This window comes from Balaenoptera acutorostrata (assembly GCF_949987535.1).
Source record: "Balaenoptera acutorostrata chromosome 6 unlocalized genomic scaffold, mBalAcu1.1 SUPER_6_unloc_3, whole genome shotgun sequence".
Lineage (NCBI taxonomy): Eukaryota > Metazoa > Chordata > Mammalia > Artiodactyla > Balaenopteridae > Balaenoptera > Balaenoptera acutorostrata.
In genome coordinates, this window is record NW_026645492.1 from 433808 (window position 1) to 457623 (window position 23816).

General features: G+C 53.0%; 1 protein-coding gene across 1 annotated transcript; it reads right to left on the minus strand.

The window, feature by feature from the left end:
- Positions 1–764: 764 nt before the first annotated feature.
- On the minus strand, positions 765–23495 carry LOC130706598 (NUT family member 2G-like). Its single transcript, XM_057539255.1, has 10 exons — positions 23285–23495; positions 19573–19626; positions 16904–17618; positions 15822–15950; positions 14655–14775; positions 9230–9562; positions 8720–8836; positions 7697–8198; positions 1435–1504; positions 765–828 (listed from the first exon to the last, which is right to left on the minus strand). Exons 1-10 carry the CDS (start codon positions 23493–23495, stop codon positions 765–767), a joined length of 2316 nt encoding a protein of 771 aa, XP_057395238.1.
- Positions 23496–23816: the final 321 nt, after the last annotated feature.

The following is a 23816-nucleotide window of genomic DNA, read 5'->3' on the forward strand; positions in this document are numbered from 1 at the left end:
TAACATTAACCGTAGTCTTCTTAAAGTCCTTGGTCTTGCTCTCTCAGAGGCTCCCTGGGGCTTGATTCCAGTGGGCTGGTGAGGTGGACACCACTGAGCTTGACAACATGCCATACTCCACCCAAGCCTGGAGATCTCCGGTGTCTGGGGGAAAAGGCAGGGGCCGTGAGACAGGAGACAAGAATGGAGGTAAATTCAGGGGTAAAGCCCAGGGAAGAGTCCATATGTCAGTTGCAGGTCAGCTATGTGCCCTGTGTCCGAGAAGACGCCCCTCAGTGTGGGATGACCAGCTGCTCTCAGAGAGAGCGAGGCTCCTGGGCCCGGCTTCTCATGTGATACTGGGGCAGATCCTCTGCACAGAGGCTGTGGCCTGCAGGGGGCGTGTATCAGCACCTCTGCAGGGTCGAGGGGCCAAAGGGGGCCATGGGCAGCCTCTCCCAGGAGAAGTCACCTGCCCTGGGGCTGGGGCATCAGTCCCTCAGCCCCACACCATCTACCTTTCTACCTGGGTTCCAAGCCCAGCAAGGCACAATCCTGACTTCCCCAGTGTAGGATTTCCCCAGTGTGTGACAAGCCAGGCTGTGGCCACCTACCCCGAGGGTATAGTTCAGCGGGGCAAAGCCCGTCACTGCCCCCTGGTGAGGCAACTACAACAGAAAGGTGAGCTTTTGAGAGCAAGGGTCAGGAGTCAGGGAGGAGAGGCAGAAACCCAAGAAAGGACCCATCGCCTGAGCCCACGTCCTTGTCCACCTCTGTGGGGTCAGTCAGCCTCCAGTGTCTGCTCTGAGATCACAAGACCCCACAGTACTGGCCGTCACAACCACCTGCCTGAGAACAAAACAAGAGGGCACAAGAGCAGGAGGCCCATATGATAAGTGTGGTCCGTTGAGGAGGTGCTCCCTGGGCCACGTGACAAGACGTGGCTTCTCAGGGCACAGCTGCCCCTAGACTCAGCATAAATGTCTGGGCTGTGAGCCCATTGATTCTGGGAAGGGCACCAGCACAAGGTGAGCAGATGCTCCACACTTTGCGTCAGGCAAGCCGGGAGCCAAGCACTGACAAGCAGCCTGCGTTACACCCTCGTGTTTCACAGGGCAGGAGCCTCGGGGTGGGCGGATGGGGCCTGCCCTGAGGTCACAGCAGAGAAGGTTTGCTGCTGGAGGGCCACACACAGGACAGCTGTATAGAATGTGATCAAAGGCTCTCTGGTGCTTCATGCCATTCAAAACCAGGGGCTCTTAAACAGCCCGAGGGTAAGATACCGCCAAATCCTTGCTGAAATTTCTGAGCCCACCCTCAGATCCCAAATTTTGCCCAGATTGCCAAAAGTTTCATGGACTTCTGGTCAAGGACCCGATTCATCTGGACTGCTCAGTGCACAGCAAGATTGCCAGGACGGGGCCTAGGGATCTTGCCCACACAACCGTCCCTGACATTTGCTCCTGGAGAACCACCTGCCCAGCTACCGACATCTCCTCCTTCCCTCTCATCAGGCTAAATGCACCTGGGAGAAAGGCAACACAAAAGGAGGCAAATGTGGAAACATAAACCCGACAGTGCTGTCTCCCCCAGCCAAGACTAAGAGTCCATGAGTCTACCCACTGCACTCACCTGAAAGCCCCCACATATCACCAGGAGCACAGAGAGCACACAGGCCATCAGATACACCTGACCTCAATTTCCTCCTGAGAGAGCACTCAGGGGCCTCCCTGGGATTTGGAGGTGTCAACAATTCACTGCATTGTGGCTTATGCCACAGAGCAATTTTGAACAAGGATTATAGTACCGGTAAACTTTAAGCACTGCTTTAAGTCCAATCACTTTATGTTTAAAGAGAGAGGAATTGGGACTTCCCTGGTGGCGCAGTGGTTGGGAATCCGCCTGCCAATGCAGGGGACATGGGTTTGATCCCTGGTCTGGGAAGATCCCACATGCCGCCGAGCAACTAAGCCCGTGCTCCACAATTACTGAGCCTGCGCTCTAGAGCCCACGAACTACGACTACTGAGCCCGTGTGCCACGACTACTGACGCCCGCGCGCCTAGAGCCCGTGCTCCGCAACAAGAGAAGCCACCGCAATGAGAAGCCTGCTCACCACGACTAGAGAAAGCCTGCGCACAGCAACGAAGACCCAACGCAGCTAAAAACAAATAAATCAATTAATGAATTTGAAAAAAGAGAGAGAGGAATGGAATATTTTAAACAGAGACATAGGAGCCCTTTAAAGGGCAAAAACATGTTGCTTACAGCTTTTCACATGGAAAAGGAAACAAAAAGTGACTGGGTTTGCCGTTTTCCTTGAATTTGTCTAGTACTAGCACTAGATAATATTGACGATCTTCACGCTTGATCACAAACAACATGATGCTGTAATATTCAAACTGTTGGTGAAACTTTTTTAAGCTCATGATTTACTCTGGAACAATTGTGTTGACATAGGTACTGATGGTGCAAAAGCAAAGGTGGCAGAAGTGCTGGCACCTTAACCCAAATCAAGGAGTAGCACCAAACTGTACTAGTTGGGCTTGTATTCACTATCATACACTTGTATTAACAGTGCCAGTTCCAGTTAAGAATGTTCTGTCTTCAACAGTAAAAATGATTTATGTTAGTAAATCTTGACCATTGAAATTGAATATTTTATAGTGGATGATGAAATTCAACATACAAACATCACACATCTGTATATCAAAGGAAGTGGGAAAAAGTTAGATCAGATACTGATAAAGAGGAAGTGGATGACATGGATGATAGATGTGAAAAATTAGCTAAAATGTAGCACAGCAAAGAAACGGTCAGCAATTATGAATGAGAAATTTAGGGACCTAGAGTCTGCTGGTGGCTTGATTTTGGACTTTGCAGCCTCCAGAACTGTGAGAAATATACGTCTTTTGTTTAAGCCACCCAGTCTGTGGTAGTTTGTTATAGCCCTTTGAGCTAAGATATATTTTAGTACCAAGAAGTAGCAAATACCTAAATATGTGGAAGTGGCCTTGGAATTGGATAGTAGGTAAAGGCTGAAAGAGATTTGAAGTGCATGCTAAAAAAGAGCTGAAATCGCCATAAAGTCCTTTCAGCCTATACCTATTAAAAGTGATTCTGGTGATGGCTCAGAAAGCAAAGAGGCACACTGGAGAGAAAGTCTCCATCTTTGTAGAGAATACAGAAATAATCATGAACAGATAGAAATATGGACGTTAGATGCTATTCTGGTGAGGTCTCCAGCAGAAATGAGGAGCACATTATTAGAAATTGAAGGAGAGGCAATTCTTATTATAAAGTGGCAAAGAACTTGACTGAACTGTGTTCTAGCGTTTTTGGGAAGGTAGACCTTGTAAGTGATGAAATTGAATATTCATCTGAGGAGATCTCTGGACAAAGTTTGGAAGAAGTAGCTTGGTTCCTCATCACCGCTCCTAGTAAAACACATCAGGAGAAAGATAAATTGAAGACCAAATTGTTAAGCAAAAAGAAATCAGAACTTAGAGATTTGGAAACTTCTCAGCCTATCCATATTTGAAAGTGAGAAAGCTTGTTCTGAAGAAACTCTAAGGGTGCAGCTGAGCAACCCTTTGAAGAAGAGCTCATAGGTGTGATATTAATTTAATGAGTCATCTCAGCAGAGGCCAGGAATAGAGAAGGGACACTGCCAGTTTGAACTAAAGGGGACAGAGAAAGCCAGGCAGAATGAGGAAGGCTGTCAGAATTCTTGGATTCTACAGAATGGGAGACTAGAGCAATTTGGCTGTGAATGTGTACTCCTCTTGACGAAAGGGAAGAAGGACCCCAAAGGTGATTCCGAGGTCATCGTGTCTGTCAATCCCATCACAGGCCCAGGGGGCCTCAGTTTCAAAGTGTGAGATTGTCGCCCTCACAGAGAGTCATGGTGTAGGTGGAGGCCCTACAGAGAGCTGCAGTGTGGGTGGCACCCCACCAAGCTGAAGGAGTGGGGCTGCCCCACCGAGCTGTGGGGATGATGTTGCCACCCCAGCGGGCCTGGAGGGCAAAGCATCAAACTAAAGAGGGTGATTCTCGTACCTTAAGATCTAATGGGATTGGCCTTGCTAGGCTTTGGACTAGCTTGGAAACTGTCACCCCTTCCTTCTTTCCTATTTCTTCCTTTTGGAGTAGGGATGTCTATTCTATGCCAGTCCCAAGATCGTATTTGGAAACACTTAACTTGTTTGGGTCACAGATTTACATCTACAGAGGAATTTTGCCTCAGGATGAATAGTACCTCCAGTCTCACCCATTATGTGATTTAGATGGTGTTTAGATCAGAGTTTGGACTTTAAATTTTACAGTTGATGTTGGAATGAGTTAAGGCTTTTGAGGCTGTTGGGATAGAATGAATGTATTTTGCATACAATAAGGACACGAATTTTGGGTACCAGGGGCAGAATGCTATGGACGTATATCCCCCCCACCAATTCTTATGTTGAAGCCCTACCCTTCAATGTATTTGGGGATAGGGCCTTTGGGAGGTAATTAGGGCATGGGAATGGAGCTTTCATAATGGGTTTAGTGCCCTTAAAAGAAAAGACACAAGAGAGATCCCTCTTTCTCTCTGCCACGTGAGGACGCGGTAAGAAGACAACCGTCTGAAAAGTAGGAAGAGAGCTCTCACCAGGAACTGAATATGGCACCTTGATCTTGGACTTGCAACCTTCAGAACTGTTAAGAAATTACCGTCTGTTTTTCAAGCCACCAGGTCTATGGCATTTTGTTATAGCCGTCCAAGCTGATGAAGACACAGAGAATATATAAGATGGTCTAATATACATATATCCAGGGTTCTAGAAGTAGAGACAGGAGAGAATGACTAGAAGTAACATACGAAAAAGATAATATTATGTTCTAGATGAGATGAAGAATGTGTATTATCAGTGAATGAAGCAAAATAGATCACATGGAGGATACCTTTTTTGAACCTGAAACTAATCACACGTCAAGAAACTGGAGAACACAAAAGACAACAGACAGTCTTCCAAAAAACAATTAGCAAGGAAACTGATCACCCACCATGAAAGGGTGTATTGATGGCATAATTTGAAAAAAACAGTAACAAAAACCATATTCGATGGAATAAATACTCAAAGTTCTGAAAGGAAAAACTTTTCCTCTGGAACTGATTACCCTGTCACATTATAATTTATAAAAGTTCACCAACAAGGGAACTGATAAATTATTTTTAATGTATGCATACAATGCAAAATTATAAATAATTAAAAAATTAAAGAACATCTAATATATCCATTTTTCTTAAAGTAAGAATGTTGAAAGAAGAAGCCAAAGGCAATATGATTTACATGACACCATATATAACAAAAATATTGTCATTATACATAATTTTGATTAGCTACAGCTCTGCTAAAAGCATAAACATTTTTATAAGATGGACATATACCAAGTTCTTGATGGTGGCTATCTTTCTCATTGTTGGTGAGAGGTGTAAAATGGGACAACCCTTACGGAAAACAATATGAAGTTTCCTCAAAAAATTAAAAATATAACTACCATGTGATCCAGCAGTCCCACTTCTGGCTATGTATCCAAAAGAATTCAAAGTAGGATCTCAAAGAGATATTTGCACAACCACATTCGTCGTAGCATTATCCAAAATACCCAAGACGTGAAGAAACCCAAATGTCCATCAACAGATGAAGGGATAATGGGGTCTATAAACACAAGGAAATATTTCCTTCCTTGAAATAAAAGGAAACCATGTCTCATGGTACAACATGGATAAACCTCTAAGACATTATGCTAAGTGAAATAAGCCACTCATCAAAGGACATATCATAGCCACTCACATGAAGTATCTACAGTAGTTAAAATCATAGAAACATACAAAGGTGATTGTCAAGATCTCAGGGAGGAGGAGGGAGAATTAGGGAGTCTCTGCTGTCCCAACCCCCGCCTGGGTCCTGGGGAAGGAATCAGAACTCAGAACCGGGAGAAGAGGCTTTGGCCATCAGGGAAGGGGTGGTGAGGCCCAGGGCGGGTCCACAAAGGATCAGAGCATCTGAGTGCATTAGGAGGAAGGGGCTTCAGAGGCGGGCCAGCACAGGCCATGACGGGGGCTAAGCAGGCTGCGAGGGGGGGCAGTTCAGGGAGACAGCAGGCGTCTGCTCCCTGCCCCTCATTGCTCGTCTCACCCTTATCAGCGGGTCATTTCCCCTGCTCTGATGATTCAAAGTCTCTGCCGGCACCCACAGGACGGTGACTGAGGCCTCTACACTCCTCAGCATGGATCCCAGCTCCCACCCAGATCTGGGGCCACAGACACCTCTCCCCCACCCCTGCTGCCCCTGTGAGCAAGCTGTTCTTGTGAAACACGGTCATAGTTTGTCAGGAGGAACTGTTTTCTATGGGAATACAAATCAGTGTTGATACCAATACACACACATGTCCAGCCATGGGTGGAAAGGGAAGGGACAGTAGTTCTGGGGTGTCTTTGCACACCCCTAGGCCCCTAAGGCCAGTCCCCACAGCCACAGCCAGATGGGTCCTCCTCCCTCAGTTGAAACAGATGCTGCTGCACAGAAATCCCACAAGTTCCACAAAGGGGCCCAACTGTCGTTTCCCTTAGACACACCTGTAACAGGTGCCCCATGAATTTCCCCGCGCCCATTCCCCTTGTTGCATCCTCACTGGGATTAAGAGGTAGCTGCCTCAACCACTCTCCACATTGCAATAATCCCAGTGGGACTAGAGAACGCTCCCGCTATGACAAGGCAGACAGTCCTGTCCCCATGGCCAAGACTTTTCCTGTCTGGTCAGGCCACCCACACAGGAAACCCTGGATGAGCGGAGGGTCACCCCAGCGCCATCGCCTGGCCACTTCAGGGAAGCAGAGAGCAGCTCCATAAAGACAAGGGCCGTCTCCAGGTTCCGTCCTAGAAACTGGTTAGTGTCCAGAGGGCTGAGAGGCACAAAAGCAGCTCTCCCTCCCCAGACGGTTCAGGGATGCAGAAGATGCTACAGATGCCCCAGAAGGCCCCTAGCCAAGCAGGCTTTAGAGAAGGGGATGATGAGGGGGTCCCTGGGGAAAGTGAGAGCTGTGCGTTCCCAGGGGCAGCCTGAGGAGTCCTTGTCTATGTGGAGGAAAGGTTTGGCCACCTGTAGATCCATAGCTCCTGTGACCTCCCTCACCCTTCCTTCCTCTCAGGATCGCTCTCTGTGGAGCAGCTCCACACGAAGAAGATGACAGTGGCCTGAGAGCATTTCCCACCAAAACTATCTTTATTCACAATTTTCATACATCACTCCAAAGGTCCTGCCCACACCCACCTCCCTAACCCCCCACAATCCCAGCATCAGCACTGGGGTGAGGAGGAGCCCCTAGGCTCCCCTGGGGGCCGCCCTGGGGGGCTCGCCCTGGAGGGCCGGCCCGGCTGTTCCCTACTGGCTACAGTGCTTCCTCTGCTTCTTCCTCCTCTTCCCTGTGACAAACGGGTCACGCTTTCTCTTTCCCGGCTGTGAGGGGCGAGCCAGCCCCAGAGCCAAGGCTGGCCTCGCAGAGACCCTGTGGCCAGCCCCGGGGATGGGCAGCTTCTCAGCAGCGGCTGGGCGCCCACACAGAGCCCGCTTCCTTGACTTGGGAGCGGCTGGTGGAGCTGGGCTGGGGCCTCTTCTCTGAGGGGAGGGGGCCTGGGGAGCACTCTGAGACCCCCAACCTCCAGGGGAGGCCAGACCTGAGGCAGGGGCAGGACTCTGGGACAGCCAGCAAGGCGGCAGGCTCTGCGGAGAGGCCAAGAGGGGGGCCAGGCTGGGGAGCTCCTCCTGGTGCTCACTGGACGCGTCCCTGGGCCCTCGGGCCTCCGGAACAGGAGACGCCTCCCCGAGAACAGACGCATCCCTGGGTCCCAGTAGAGGGCCAGTGCGCCTTTGACCCTGGGGAGGGGAGGGCCGTCCGGCCCGGAATGGAGAGACCTCCTGACGTCCTCGAGAGGGAACAAAGACTTTGGGCCCGAACGGGCCAGTGTCTGCTCGGATGGGCCTATGAAGAGCCTCAAAATCAATCTCTGGTGGGCAGGCTTCATCACTGACCCCTCGATGGCGGTCTTGGTCGTGCCTCTGGGCACCTTGGCCGGCGTGGGACTCAGATGGACTTGAGCCCATTCCGGGTGCACTGTGGCTCGGGGCTGCAGGCCCACCTTCCTCCTCTTTCAAGGCCAGGACTCGTTTCTGCACCAGCTGGTAGGAGGGAGGAGGACAGTGACGGCTCCACGCGCACGTGTGAGAGGAGGAGCACTGGGCAGTGGGACAATGGCCCTGGGGGGGAGGAGGGGACGGGTGACCCCAGGACTAGACTCCAAATACAGACACGGTGGCATTCCTGCCATCCTCCTGCACCTTATTCCCAGCTGTGTGTCCTTCCCTCCGCTCCCGGCTCCCCATCCTCTCCTTCCTATCACCCTGCGCTGCACCCACCCCAGAGAGGGCCCTTCCCCATGCCAGGCCTCCGAGGCAGGGAAGGGACGGACAGAGCCATGTGGGCCTCCTGCTCTGGGGCCCTACCTCTCCCCTGCTCACTGGGGTCCCTCCGTGCCCTGGTCTTCCTGGGTGTCCCTTGTCGCCCCTGTTCTACCTGCGATCCCTCCCTCCTCTGGCTCCCCTGGGCCACCTGGTTTCCCCTGTCCCCTGGGTCACCTGGGGTCCCCCCTCCCCTGGAGTCCCCTGGCTCCCTAAGTGTCCCTCTCCCTCCCCTGGCTCACTTCTTCAGGGGTGAGTCCTTCCTCCTGCTTCAGCTCCTCAGCAAGGGCCAAGACATCCAGCTGTGGGTCTGGGGAAAACAATTCTGCCGGGAATCGAGGGTGAATGACTGCCTCCACCTCGGACAGAAAGAAGAGGCTGTGAGCATCCTTGGCCAGGAGTGGCCTGTGACACAAGAAGACCAGGAGGGAAAGTGAAAAGCAGAGACCCACCCCCACTCTCCTCCACAAGGCGGGGATGGTCAGCGCGCACACACACACACACACACACATGCACATACACAGTCACACACAAAAGAGCACATATACAGATGCACATACACAGACACACAAAGGCATACACACAGACACAAACATATACACACATACATCTGCGTAAACCTCCCCTAACACCAGGCTCAGGAACAAGGAGCTGAGCTTAAGTCCCATCGGCCTGAGCAGAACCCAGATCTTGGGTGCTGAGAGTTCCACGCCCTGGCATCTTGTAGACCCCAGGCTCCAGGCCCAGCCTACCTTGGTGACAGAGTCTTCCCGGGAACGCAGCTCGTCAATGCAGCTCAAGAGACACGGGTCCAAGTAGGTGTCGTCCTCTTCCTGGTTCAGCTCATTTCCGTCCTTTCCACATTCTGCAGGTGACTTGCCTGTGGCTGAGTGGACGTGCCCCGCCAGCGCCTCCATCCTGTCCACATACTCCCTCACAGTCTCAGGGGGAATCACCTTGGGCGCCTTGGGCTCCGGGTTCCGCTGGGATCTGTGTGGCTTCGGGTGCGAGGGCTGGGCCCTGGGGCCGGACATCCTGGGAGCACAGGCTGAGGCAGAGCAGGAGGAAGGGAAGGAAGGTGAGGGACTCCCGGTCCACCTCCTGACCACCAAGCGCACGTTGGTGAGGGCATTGTTTGGGGGACGTTGATGTGGGTGTGGGAAGGGTCAGGACCATCTGAAGCCTCATGCACAGTTGGAGAGGGGAGGTTAGGGGGTCATCTAAGAGAGTCACAAGTAAGGAAGTGGGGAACCTCCAATTTTCTAGGGGTCTCCCCATCAAGCCCACTACTTAGGCAGACTTCGTGTGGGGTCCTTTGACAGGGAGGTGTGAGAGGAGTTACAAAACTGACCAAGTCAATACCCCGTAGTGACAAAGGGCAGCTGAGACCCCACCTCCCCACCCCCCGCCTCGGTGGCTCTTTTGGTTGAAAGACCAATGCCCCTGTCTTGAAAGAAAAGGATCCACATGGGGACGGTGGCCAACCCTAGGCCCCTGTTACCTGTGCCTTCAGCTCCAGTGGGAAGCTGGGTGCCTGGCTGAAGGCCCACTTTCGGGGCTGGGGGCCCCCGAGGATCCAGCTTCGGTGGGGCTGGAGGAGGCAGGTCCTGCGCGCACTGCATGCACTGCAAATTCTGAATGTGCATCTCCTCCTCGGCCGCAAATTCCATGAACCTGGGGGGTGACGGAGGCACAGGCCACACTGAGAAAAAGGCCTGGGCTCTGGAGCCCAACAAAGGCAGCCAGGACTGAGGCAGTGGGAGAGGACGTGCCTTGGGGCCGTCAAGGCCCTGTGAGGTGCTGTCCGCAGCAGAGAGCTGCTCCTGGAAGTGATAACAAGATCTGGGACCCTTCCTGCCTCACCAGCACTGGAGGGCATTCAACAGCATAGACCCAGGTCGCTGAATTGAACCAGGTCAACGGGACACATGGCTGACCCAGGGGGCACCCTCCTCATGCCCCCGTCCCCATCCAGAACCACATGAAGGGCTGACAGCCAGAGGCTGGAACAGGCATGTGTTCCCCACAGGGGTCCTTGCCCGAATTCAGGACCCTGGGCTAGGACTGAGAGTCCTGGAACATAGACCTGGAGACAGGGCCCAGGAGAGGCTGGACGATGTGGATGCTGAGCTTAGAGGAGAGGCCTTCCCTTCCTCTGAGAGGCGCTCGTTTGTTTGCTTTTGTTTCTTAAACCAAGGGGATTACCATGGAGCAAACACTGGAAGGGCCGGAGACCCTTGGGCCGACGACAGCTGGCTTCCCCAGCCTCTTCAGGGATGCCAGGGTACCCACTCAGGGCACTTTTCATGAGGAGAGGTGGTCCCAAATCTATGTTAGTGGCCGCCAGCCACCCACCACTAAGGAAGCAGCAGGCTGGCGGGTGGAGCTCTTTCCCCGGCCCAGCCCATATGGCCGGAGTTGGACCCCTACTGGACTCACAGCTTCACCCTGCCCCGTCCTGAGACCTTCATGTCAAGGCAAGGGTAGGTCAAAATCAGGGGAGGGCAGAGCTCCTGGTGGAGGAAGGACAGAAGTCTCAAACTCTCAAGGTGAGGGATGGGTTTCTGGGGGAGAGTAGGGCCCCTGGGCTGCGGGGACCCTGTGCTGGGTGACAGCCCTTCTCCTCTGTCCTCTCTGATGAGCACCCCCACGGCCAGACCCTGCCCTCACCCACTGGCCTCACCCTCCACGCAGCCCCTGGGCCCAGGACGCTGACTCACTTTTCCGCCCTCTCGTAGTAGATCACCCGGTCAGGGTTGCTTCTGCACCGCCATTCCTGCACGGCCCTCCACAGTCCCTCCTCCAGCGGCATGTTGGGATTCAGGCGGGCCACGGATCGAAGCACTGGGCTGTAAGCCCTCGGGGTCAGTCTCCGGGCCCAGCCCAGCCCCCACCTGCCTGACCCCACCCGCCCATGTGGACCACACATCACTCAACCCAGAATGACTGAGCAACAGGAGGGTGAGAGGCGGGCGTCTGGGAGGGCAAAGACAAGCCTTCCCGGCCACTGCTGTCACCGCCTCACACTCACTCAAGGATGACCATCCACTCCCAGGCTAGAGCTGGGACATTGTGCCTTGGGGAGCTCTTTTCCTCCTCAAGGCTGCATTTTCATAATAAAAATCATCATCATCAATGAGGCGTGGCATGTGCCAAGCAATCTGCTAACACTTCATAGATTAGCCCAAGGCGTCTTCTGCACAGTCCTCTGAGTGAAGTGTAACTGTCCCCTTTTTACGAGGGACCGGAGGTTTAGGATGGAAATGCCTGCCAGGCTCACAACTCTAGTGGGAGAGAGCCCACGGCCTTAGGAGAGCTCTCCCATCACCCTGTTCCTAGTGGAATTCTCCACAACGAAGTGGAGGCATGCATAAAGCGCTCTCCTGGGCCCCGCGCTCCTCCCCCTCCTCTGAAGTGGCCTCCCCTGGCCATGTGCGCTCACGTCCTGTATGAAGGACACGGCACCACAGGAGAGGGCGGCCTCCACTCCTTGGCTCCTCACCTTACACCACGACCCTCTCTGACTGCAAGGCTTCAGTCCGTATTACCATGAGAATCATGGAAGAGCAAGCTGGCCAGACTCACAGGGTGGTGGGGCCCGTTGAGATGGGGCACATTTCAGTCCTGATGTCACGGACTGGCAGGCCCACCCATGTGACCGACAGTGTGCCTTCTCATAGCATGGACATCGCCCTCACACCTTCCTTCCAGTATCCCTAGAAACCTAACGTGCGAGTCCATCCCCAGTTCCTCTTTATCTAAAAGCTCCCATAAGCTCAGGACCCGCTGAGCGTTCACTCACATGAGAAAGCAGGAAAAAGCTTCTGCATCAGGACTCAGGTGAAAGTGTCTCCGGGCCAGGGGCTTGATGTGCTGCCAACGTCGGAAGTTACTGTACTCTCTCTGGGGGTTAGAGGAGCCATCCTGCGAGGCGTTGGACTGGTTGGTGGCCAGGCGGCCCTCCCTGGAAGTGCCATGTGGCCATGGCCCAGAGTTCACGGGGCGAATGATAGGGGCCAGCTGGGCAGCTGGTGGTGGAGCTTGAGGAGGAAAGCCTGGGGTCCAGCCTCCCTTGCCAGCCTGACGTCCTCGAAAGGGAACAAAGACTCTGAGCACGAACGGGCCAGTGTCTGTTCGGATGGGCCTATGAAGAGCCTCAAAATCAATCGCTGGTGGGCAGGCTTCATCACTGACCCCTCGATGGCGGTCTTGGTCGTGCCTCTGGGCACCTTGGCCGGCGTGGGACTCAGATGGACTTGAGCCCATTCCGGGTGCACTGTGGCTCGGGGCTGCCGGCCCACCCTCGTCCTCTTTCAAGGCCAGGAGTCGTTTCTGCACCAGCTGGTAGGAGGGAGGAGGACAGTGACGGCTCCACGCGCACGTGTGAGAGGAGGAGCACTGGGCAGTGGGACAATGGCCCTGGGGGGGAGGAGGGGACGGGTGACCCCAGGACTAGACTCCAAATACAGACACGGTGGCATTCCTGCCATCCTCCTGCACCTTATTCCCAGCTGTGTGTCCTTCCCTCCGCTCCCGGCTCCCCATCCTCTCCTTCCTATCACCCTGCGCTGCACCCACCCCAGAGAGGGCCCTTCCCCATGCCAGGCCTCCGAGGCAGGGAAGGGACGGACAGAGCCATGTGGGCCCCCTGCTCTGGGGCCCTACCTCTCCCCTGCTCACTGGGGTCCCTCCGTGCCCTGGTCTTCCTGGGTGTCCCTTGTCGCCCCTGTTCTACCTGCGATCCCTCCCTCCTCTGGCTCCCCTGGGCCACCTGGTTTCCCCTGTCCCCTGGGTCACCTGGGGTCCCCCCTCCCCTGGAGTCCCCTGGCTCCCTAAGTGTCCCTCTCCCTCCCCTGGCTCACTTCTTCAGGGGTGAGTCCTTCCTCCTGCTCCAGCTCCTCAGCAAGGGCCAAGACATCCAGCTGTGGGTCTGGGGAAAACAATTCTGCCAGGAATCGAGGGTGAATGACTGCCTCCACCTCGGACAGAAAGAAGAGGCTGTGAGCATCCTTGGCCAGGAGTGGCCTGTGACACAAGAAGACCAGGAGGGAAAGTGAAAAGCAGAGACCCCCCCACCCCCACTCTCCTCCACAAGGCGGGGATGGTCAGCACACACACACACACACACACACACACATGCACATACACAGTCACACACAAAAGAGCACATATACAGATGCACATACACAGACACACAAAGGCATACACACAGACACAAACATATACACACATACATCTGCGTAAACCTCCCCTAACATCAGGCTCAGGAACAAGGAGCTGAGCTTAAGTCCCATCGGCCTGAGCAGAACCCAGATCTTGGGTGCTGAGAGTTCCACGCCCTGGCATCTTGTAGACCCCAGGCTCCAGGCCCAGCCTACCTTGGTGACAGAGTCTTCCCGGGAACGCAGCTCGTCAATGCAGCTCAAGAGACACGGGTCCAAGTAGGTGTCGTCCTCTTCCTGGTTCAGCTCATTTCCGTCCTTTCCACATTCTGCAGGTGACTTGCCTGTGGCTGAGTGGACGTGCCCCGCCAGCGCCTCCATCCTGTCCACATACTCCCTCACAGTCTCAGGGGGAATCACCTTGGGCGCCTTGGGCTCCGGGTTCCGCTGGGATCTGTGTGGCTTCGGGTGCGAGGGCTGGGCCCTGGGGCCGGACATCCTGGGAGCACAGGCTGAGGCAGAGCAGGAGGAAGGGAAGGAAGGTGAGGGACTCCCGGTCCACCTCCTGACCCGAGCGCACGTTGGTGAGGGCATTGTTTGGGGGACGTTGATGTGGGTGTGGGAGGGGTCAGGACCATCTGAAGCCTCATGCACAGTTGGAGAGGGGAGGTTAGGGGGTCATCTAAGAGAGTCACAAGTAAGGAAGTGGGGAACCTCCAATTTTCTAGGGGTCTCCCCATCAAGCCCACTACTTAGGCAGACTTCGTGTGGGGTCCTTTGACAGGGAGGTGTGAGAGGAGTTACAAAACTGACCAAGTCAATACCCCGTAGTGACAAAGGGCAGCTGAGACCCCACCTCCCCACCCCCCGCCTCGGTGGCTCTTTTGGTTGAAAGACCAATGCCCCTGTCTTGAAAGAAAAGGATCCACATGGGGACGGTGGCCAACCCTAGGCCCCTGTTACCTGTGCCTTCAGCTCCAGTGGGAAGCTGGGTGCCTGGCTGAAGGCCCACTTTCGGGGCTGGGGGCCCCCGAGGATCCAGCTTCGGTGGGGCTGGAGGAGGCAGGTCCTGCGCGCACTGCATGCACTGCAAATTCTGAATGTGCATCTCCTCCTCGGCCGCAAATTCCATGAACCTGGGGGGTGACGGAGGCACAGGCCACACTGAGAAAAAGGCCTGGGCTCTGGAGCCCAACAAAGGCAGTCAGGACTGAGGCAGTGGGAGAGGACGTGCCTTGGGGCCGTCAAGGCCCTGTGAGGTGCTGTCCGCAGCAGAGAGCTGCTCCTGGAAGTGATAACAAGATCTGGGACCCTTCCTGCCTCACCAGCACTGGAGGGCATTCAACAGCATAGACCCAGGTCGCTGAATTGAACCAGGTCAACGGGACACATGGCTGACCCAGGGGGCACCCTCCTCATGCCCCCGTCCCCATCCAGAACCACATGAAGGGCTGACAGCCAGAGGCTGGAACAGGCATGTGTTCCCCACAGGGGTCCTTGCCCGAATTCAGGACCCTGGGCTAGGACTGAGAGTCCTGGAACATAGACCTGGAGACAGGGCCCAGGAGAGGCTGGACGATGTGGATGCTGAGCTTAGAGGAGAGGCCTTCCCTTCCTCTGAGAGGCGCTCGTTTGTTTGCTTTTGTTTCTTAAACCAAGGGGATTACCATGGAGCAAACACTGGAAGGGCCGGAGACCCTTGGGCCGACGACAGCTGGCTTCCCCAGCCTCTTCAGGGATGCCAGGGTACCCACTCAGGGCACTTTTCATGAGGAGAGGTGGTCCCAAATCTATGTTAGTGGCCGCCAGCCACCCACCACTAAGGAAGCAGCAGGCTGGCGGGTGGAGCTCTTTCCCCGGCCCAGCCCATATGGCCGGAGTTGGACCCCTACTGGACTCACAGCTTCACCCTGCCCCGTCCTGAGACCTTCATGTCAAGGCAAGGGTAGGTCAAAATCAGGGGAGGGCAGAGCTCCTGGTGGAGGAAGGACAGAAGTCTCAAACTCTCAAGGTGAGGGATGGGTTTCTGGGGGAGAGTAGGGCCCCTGGGCTGCGGGGACCCTGTGCTGGGTGACAGCCCTTCTCCTCTGTCCTCTCTGATGAGCACCCCCACGGCCAGACCCTGCCCTCACCCACTGGCCTCACCCTCCACGCAGCCCCTGGGCCCAGGACGCTGACTCACTTTTCCGCCCTCTCGTAGTAGATCACCCGGTCAGGGTTGCTTCTGCACCGCCATTCCTGCACGGCCCTCCACAGTCCCTCCTCCAGCGGCATGTTGGGATTCAGGCGGGCCACGGATCGAAGCACTGGGCTGTAAGCCCTCGGGGTCAGTCTCCGGGCCCAGCCCAGCCCCCACCTGCCTGACCCCACCCGCCCATGTGGACCACACATCACTCAACCCAGAATGACTGAGCAACAGGAGGGTGAGAGGCGGGCGTCTGGGAGGGCAAAGACAAGCCTTCCCGGCCACTGCTGTCACCGCCTCACACTCACTCAAGGATGACCATCCACTCCCAGGCTAGAGCTGGGACATTGTGCCTTGGGGAGCTCTTTTCCTCCTCAAGGCTGCATTTTCATAATAAAAATCATCATCATCAATGAGGCGTGGCATGTGCCAAGCAATCTGCTAACACTTCATAGATTAGCCCAAGGCGTCTTCTGCACAGTCCTCTGAGTGAAGTGTAACTGTCCCCTTTTTACGAGGGACCGGAGGTTTAGGATGGAAATGCCTGCCAGGCTCACAACTCTAGTGGGAGAGAGCCCACGGCCTTAGGAGAGCTCTCCCATCACCCTGTTCCTAGTGGAATTCTCCACAACGAAGTGGAGGCATGCATAAAGCGCTCTCCTGGGCCCCGCGCTCCTCCCCCTCCTCTGAAGTGGCCTCCCCTGGCCATGTGCGCTCACGTCCTGTATGAAGGACACGGCACCACAGGAGAGGGCGGCCTCCACTCCTTGGCTCCTCACCTTACACCACGACCCTCTCTGACTGCAAGGCTTCAGTCCGTATTACCATGAGAATCATGGAAGAGCAAGCTGGCCAGACTCACAGGGTGGTGGGGCCAGTTGAGATGGGGCACATTTCAGTCCTGATGTCACGGACTGGCAGGCCCACCCATGTGACCGACAGTGTGCCTTCTCATAGCATGGACATCGCCCTCACACCTTCCTTCCAGTATCCCTAGAAACCTAACGTGCGAGTCCATCCCCAGTTCCTCTTTATCTAAAAGCTCCCATAAGCTCAGGACCCGCTGAGCGTTCACTCACATGAGAAAGCAGGAAAAAGCTTCTGCATCAGGACTCAGGTGAAAGTGTCTCCGGGCCAGGGGTTTGATGCGCTGCCAACGTCGGAAGTTACTGTACTCTCTCTGGGGGTTAGAGGAGCCATCCTGCGAGGCGCTGGACTGGTTGGTGGCCAGGCGGCCCTCCCTGGAAGCGCCATGTGGCCATGGCCCAGAGTTCACTGGGCGAATGATAGGGGCCAGCTGGGCAGCTGGTGGTAGAGCTTGAGGAGGAAAGCCTGGGGTCCAGCCTCCCTTGCCAGCCTGCCTAACTCCAACAGCTGAAGCAGTCACAACGGTCCCCATCACAGGGGTTGCTATGAATTCGGGTGCAGGACATGCAGCACTCCTGCTGAGGGCCCCTGGAGCGCTCCAGTTGAGGGGGGCCTGAGTAACGACAGAGGTCTGAGTCTGGGGGGCCTCCACTGTCCTCCCTTGTGACCTGACTTCGACAGTGAGGTTGCAAGCCCCATGGGCACTGGGGCCATGGCCACCATTAGCCACCAAAGGCGTCCTGGGGAAAGCTGGCAGCAGCAGGCTGCTGCCAGGAGGGAATGCTGGGGTGATGGGACGTGGCAGGTGCTGCTGCCAGGGTGGCCGGTGCTGGGCGCCAGGAATGGGTGGAGGGAAGGGCACTGCCGTGAAAGTAGACAAGGAGGCACCGGGGTTCATGGTCACATCCGTTCCCAGCACTGGACATGCTGTTGAGGCAAAGGAAAGGAGTGAATGGAGGAGGAGAATGGGCAAGTGGGACTGAGGCTTTCTGTGGCATCAGAGTGTAAATCTCCACAGGTGAGGGACACTTGGACAAGGGAAACTGTGCAGCGTGCAAATGTCTTCAAGTGATTTTCATGCCCTGACCTCCACTTGAGAATTATTCCACTGGTGACCCCGCACCCATCCACCAAGGTCCCTGACCCCTGTCTGCCGAGAAGAAATCGCCTCAGCAAGCACTGACTTGGAGAGCCTCCCTAAGGCACCCCCTGGCACCTAAGCCTCACAGGCTGTCTCCCAAGATCTGGAACTGTGTGGACATCCGCTCTGTGAGAAATGCCCCTCAGCCGGCGTACTAGCAGCTAGGGACCTTCTCCAAGGTAAGTTCTAGGCACCCAAAAGCCCTTTGTGGACAGGTATTGTGTAAAATATTAGGGCCCCACCTCCTCCTCAGTCCTCCTTTTCCTGATGCTCAGTAGAGATCCCCTCTTTCTTTCCTAGCCTCACAAAACGAAACAAAATGCTGGAAAATATCTCTCTAATGGAATCCTGATACAAACCCATAACACTGGCCCAGAATGCACCTGCATCTCAGAACAACCCACAGCAGACACGTAACATGGGCCAGGTCCTGCCACCCCCTCCCCAGTGCCCAGAGTCACTGTCATCACTCAGGAGTTCTGTTCCTAGGAGGCGGGGGTGGGGGGAGTGGTGTGTGAGAAGTAGGCGCGTGTCCCTTAGATTCTGTCATTTCACAGCCAGTGATGGCTGCAGAGGATTAAACAAGGGCCAGGGAATTGTCAGTTACATTGGTCATGGGAGTACAGACCGCCTGTGGTCCTTCCCCCTCCAGCTCCCAATAACGGAAAGTCAATCTGAGAAGCAGGCAGAAGCCAGTTGCCATGGCGATCAAGTTGTCTGGATCACATCCCTGTTCACGAGAACAAGGTACACACCACGGTGCACCTAATTAATCAGAACAGGTGTCATAGGACGTTTAATAATAACACAGAAGATCGTCTTCCTGCCCCTGGGCTACACTCCTTCCCCCTTTAAAAGAGGAAGCAGCCTTCAAAGACATTCCACCCGAAACAACCCCACTCCACATCTGTCTCCTGTCCATGAAGGAGTGACAGGAAATATGAACAAACTCTTCCTCTCAAGGCAGCCTGAGGGTCCACCATGAGATACTGGACGAGATGAAGTAGGTCTGAAGTACTGCGATTCCACAAAAGGAAGAACAATTCAGAGCAACTCAGGAACCTGAGCCCTCTCTTGGCTGAAGTTACACGGTTGCCCATCCCCTGTTGAATCCAAAGCAACAGTTGCCTGAACTGAGAAGTGAGCTCTGGGCTGGGAGGAGTGGACGGGGTGTGGGCTGCGGCAGTTAGAGTAACCTCCTGCCTAGCTCTCGGAGAGGACACTTCACTGCAGGTGTGGCCACACACAGCCCCACTGAATAGTTTTCTCACCAAGACCATCTCTCCCCACGGCCCCCTTAGATACAGTATGCTCCTGTTCCAATCCCTTAGAAAGATATGGTGAGGCAAGCTTCAGGTGCCTCAGGAACACAAGACACGTCTAGGCTTTCCTCATGACCCTCCCTGTGTCACCACCAGGACATCACACACATCCTTACACACACGTTTCAAAGTGGCTTGTCTCCCTTCTAGAAAGAATCAACCTGCCTGCTGCCATCCTTTCTCCATAGCCAGGGCAATTCCTCTTGATCCACCTCCAATGACCCCTCCTCCCCAGTGCAGTCTCAGGTTTCTTCAGGCTCCCCAGTCTCCCCAGGTGAAATATCCTCGTGTGTCCAGTGCTCTCTTCTCCCTCTACTTCAGTCCAACTGTGTGCCCACCGTGAAGTGTCACGTGTGAACCCGAAGGATGTGAGGGATGGCAGGGTCTCTGAGAACACACCCCCAGCCTATAGGCTTACCTCCTTCTGAAGCCGTCCTGCAGGCTTGGGCACGGACTACTGCTGCCTGGTAGCCTCAATGAGAAAAGTCAAGACCAGGACCCAGAGAGTGACCTGCTTCAACAGACGCTCAGGGTCCAACTGAAGGAGGGGCCGGTTTGAGTCATAACAGTAGAATGTGGCTGAAACGTTCTGCAGTGCGGGAGGGGCAGAGGGCACGTGGGTCTGGGTAGGGTGGGGGTGGGGAGACATTCCACGAGGGCTCTGGCAGGTAGGCAAGAACCGGAAGTTCCTTCCACCTCACACAGTGGCAACACAATTGGCGTGTGCCTCTTTACGCAGTTTATAGACTGTTTTTTTGATTCACGGCACCGAGGTTGGACTTGACGGTCCCTTCCTTTCACTTCTTTTTCCATCAACCTAGTTTTGTGTCCCTCAACACACTCTGCTTCCTACCTGGCTCTTGACTTACTTCAACAGAGACTAGACTTTCTGAACAAAATTCAGAACTGTTAGTCTGATAAACACTTGGGTATTTATGGCCACATGGAACTGAGTATTTGAAATTAGGATTGTCTCAGCAGATCCAGTGTCTTTGACTGCTGTATGTACATCACTCCTAAGGGAGTGGTCCTTGTGCTCCAACCAACATCCAGCAGGACCAGCCTTACTAATGATCCTTTGTGCTGGAAAGACCCCGTCCATCAAAAAACCGTCATGCAGCCCCCATGTCCAAGACCAGAATTCACTAAATGTCTTTCTCATAGTATTCCATGGTTGTAAAAGATTTAGTTTTTTACCTTTTAAATGATTTTAGTATAATATTTTAAGCGAGCAACACCTTCTCATGGTTCAAAATTAAATTGTGCAAAATGGAATATGCAGTGGCGAGTCCTCCTCCCACCTCTTTCCCCTGTCAACCCAATCCTCTTTCCCGGAGGAAACCAGTGTTATCTCTTTCACTAAAATCTTCCCAGAGATACGTCATGCAACTAAAAACGAAGGCAATCTGTTTTCAGTTTTTAAAATGCCTTCATTTTTTTTCTAGATGACAATTCATATATGTTCCAATATATCTGAGGAGATTTTCAATGATTGTCTTTCTACGGGTATCGTGGCTCCTCTGTTTCTGCACTAGATTCCTAGAACAAGACTTTCTAGTCTCTTAAATTTCAAAGCACCTGAAAGAATAGGGTGGCTCGATCTAGTAAAGAAAAGTATCAAATGCCTAAATGAATTTGACTTTTGAATTTCACATAAACAATGAATTCATTTTTAGTACAACTTTGTCCCATGCAACATTTTGGACATAGTTTTACTGCAAATTCTTTCCCTGTTTATCTGAAATTTATGTTTAACTCAAAATCTGTATTTTATCTGGCAACACTACCAAAAAATTAGAACATACTAAGCTATTATCAGTTACTCATCCTTATGAGAAAGAGAACTTGGAGTGACGAGACTCAAGTGTGCATCTTGGCTCCAACAGAAAACACAATTGTAAACATACAGAAAATCTGCAGGCTCTTTGGATGAAATGGATTTGGAAGAGCAATCATATAGCACTGAACATCTTGGCTTAGTAGGGGTAAGGACAGAAGTAAGGAACAAGAAGGCAGAAAATCTTCTTCTCTTTCCTTATGTTAAAGGGACTAAACATCCTAGAGCCCTGGTTTTTCTAGGTGTTAAAAGTCCACTACCCATGAGATGGATGTGCACCTTGACACAATGCCAAGAGTTTATCCACCAGTGTCCAATCCCCATTCAGACAAGCCCACTTCCATCTAAATCCTAGCCTGCAAGCCCTGCTTACAAGTTTGTTAATTTCCTGTCTGCATTACATACACTTGCTCTTTACAATCTAGGCTCATCGTTGCATATGGCCCCATCTGCATGGGAATGATGGTAGCATTCCTTTTACAAAACTTGTCTGATTATTATTTTCATATTGAGAATCCATGTCAGTCAGTTTACCACTATCAAAAGGATATGAAAGAGTATTCGTGTTTTGTGTTGTGAGAAGAGAGGACTGTTAGGAAACTTGTCAAGGGAGATGAAGGCTGAAAACCTCAGAGGATGGCAACCAAATCTCTTGCGAGACGAGATTCTCTCACTGCTGTAGCTGCAGTAGAACTCCAACTGATTGTGGGGTGTTGGGGAAGGAAACAGAGGTTTAGAAGGACTGTTCCACAGTGTGAAAAAGACTCCTGTTGGTGCTTAAGAAGTTCCTTGCCTCTTGTCAGGAAAAACTGACTCAGAAGAAGATGAGAAGATAAGGTGAGAATATTTCAAGCAACAGCATGGTGAACTTTATATCTAAAGAAACTCCTGTCGGGGACTGAAAAAAAATAAACAGTTTGGGAATATCGCTCAGTACTGGAGCTTTTACAATGAGGGAAAACTCATATGATTTTCAACCAATAACTTCATACTAGAGGGACGGTGAGGCAAAATATTGTACCCAGGCACTCGAGAAAGGCAGGCTTCCTTGTTGCTTCCTCCCTTTGTTCAGTCATTCAACCAATTATTTACAAGATTCTCACTCAATTCTGATACAGTATTTGAAGGACTCTTCTCAAGGCCACTGATACAAAAATTGCACTGTGCAAAAATTAGCCAGTCCCAATTCTGCAATCACTTTTGTAATACTTCAAAATCCTACACCCCAGAGACAGAGAGAATCAAATTAGCCCAAATGTAATTTGGGAAGACCAGTCACAGAAGGGAGTATCTAAAAGTCCTTTGGATCATGATCTCTGACTAGTCCTGCACAGAGGCTGCGGGCAGGCATTGACTACTGAGAAAAAATAATTCTGGACATGCATCACAAGCCTCAGAAGACATTTCATCTTCCACTCAATCACGAAACGTTAAGGAAACGAAGAGATACCATGTTTGTGTCTTGTGGAGTTTTCAAGTCTGTGCACTTGGAGGCGCTTAGTGCTGTTAGACGTGAGGGGTCTTCAGAGGCATCCTGTTGAGTGAGAAATGCTCTAATCTTGCAATTGACCAGAAAGAGGATCTGATGATTGAAGTTTCTTTGGGAAGTATTACAAAGTCAGGTCAGTAAGTTGATCCTGCTACTATTTTTGTTGTTGTTGTTGTTTTTAATGCCAACTGAAAGTCTGCAAGATATTACAAAAAAGGAGGGAGGGAAAGGAAAATTGTTCCCATACTACCTGCTGTGTTGAAATTGGCCCAGATTGTCCACTCTCTCTCAAAGTTATTTAAAAAAAAAAAAAAAACCGTACAAAGGAAACACCTGTGAATCAACATTTATTGAAATACCTCCATGTATTAAATACACTGAGAAAAAATATTCTAGTAGAGTAAATGCGTTTGGAAAAACTCTAGGAACGGAGTCAGGAGACAGTATCTTAAGAGTGTTTCCCAGGTCTGAATTCTTTGCTAGAATTGTTCTTTAGCGGAAACTTCAGGCTTGCTAGGAAAAAGGACCTACTGTTTTTTGAAAGGCATAAACAAGAACCAAGGAACTGCAGTCCAAAGGGCATGAAAGCACTTGCCCCAATTTGAGGCTACTGTGCTTAGAGCGGAGCTCTCCAGAACTCTTTGTAGTTAAGTGCATGGGTTTCACGTGTGCAATAGAAAAATCACGAGTGCACATCTCACAAGAGCTGGTTTTAAGAAGAGACCAGCACAAAAGTTCCCGGCGAGGAGCGTCGCCAGAGACGCTCCGCAGCGTGCCGGACACTCCACCTCTCTCCTCTCTGACAGAGAGCTGCAGGACCAGATGCCCGCGTGCCCCGCGCCTGCACGCCTGCGCACGCCCACTGGGGCGGGGATCTCAGGCACGCGGACCGCCGTCCTCCCAGGGCTCCTGGCGTCTGTTGGGGCAGTTGGCTCGGCTCCGGAAGACAGGAGCGCATGCGCGAGCGCGGAGGTTGGGGCCCCAACGGCTGTCCGGCGGGGGTGGGGCCTGTCATGGCGGCCTCGAGAGTCAATTCTAGGAACCCTGAGGTAAGGGGTACGGGGACTTTTCACCCCTCAGGTGTCACCGCTCTGCGCTGTTGTTCACCCTGTGGGTTGTTTGTGCCCTTGTCCGTGTAAGGAGACTCCCCACAATGTGGATTCACGCCCCCATAGAGCTCGATTCCCTTGAGGGGTTTACCCCAGGGTTATTGGCACCACTGGGGAGCCGGCTGCATGAAGGGTTCAGTGATTGCGGGGCCTGCAGTGGGGGGGGAATAGTGTGTGTGAGCTATTAAACAGGTGCCCAGGTGCCGTTCTGAAGAGTACAAAAGCTA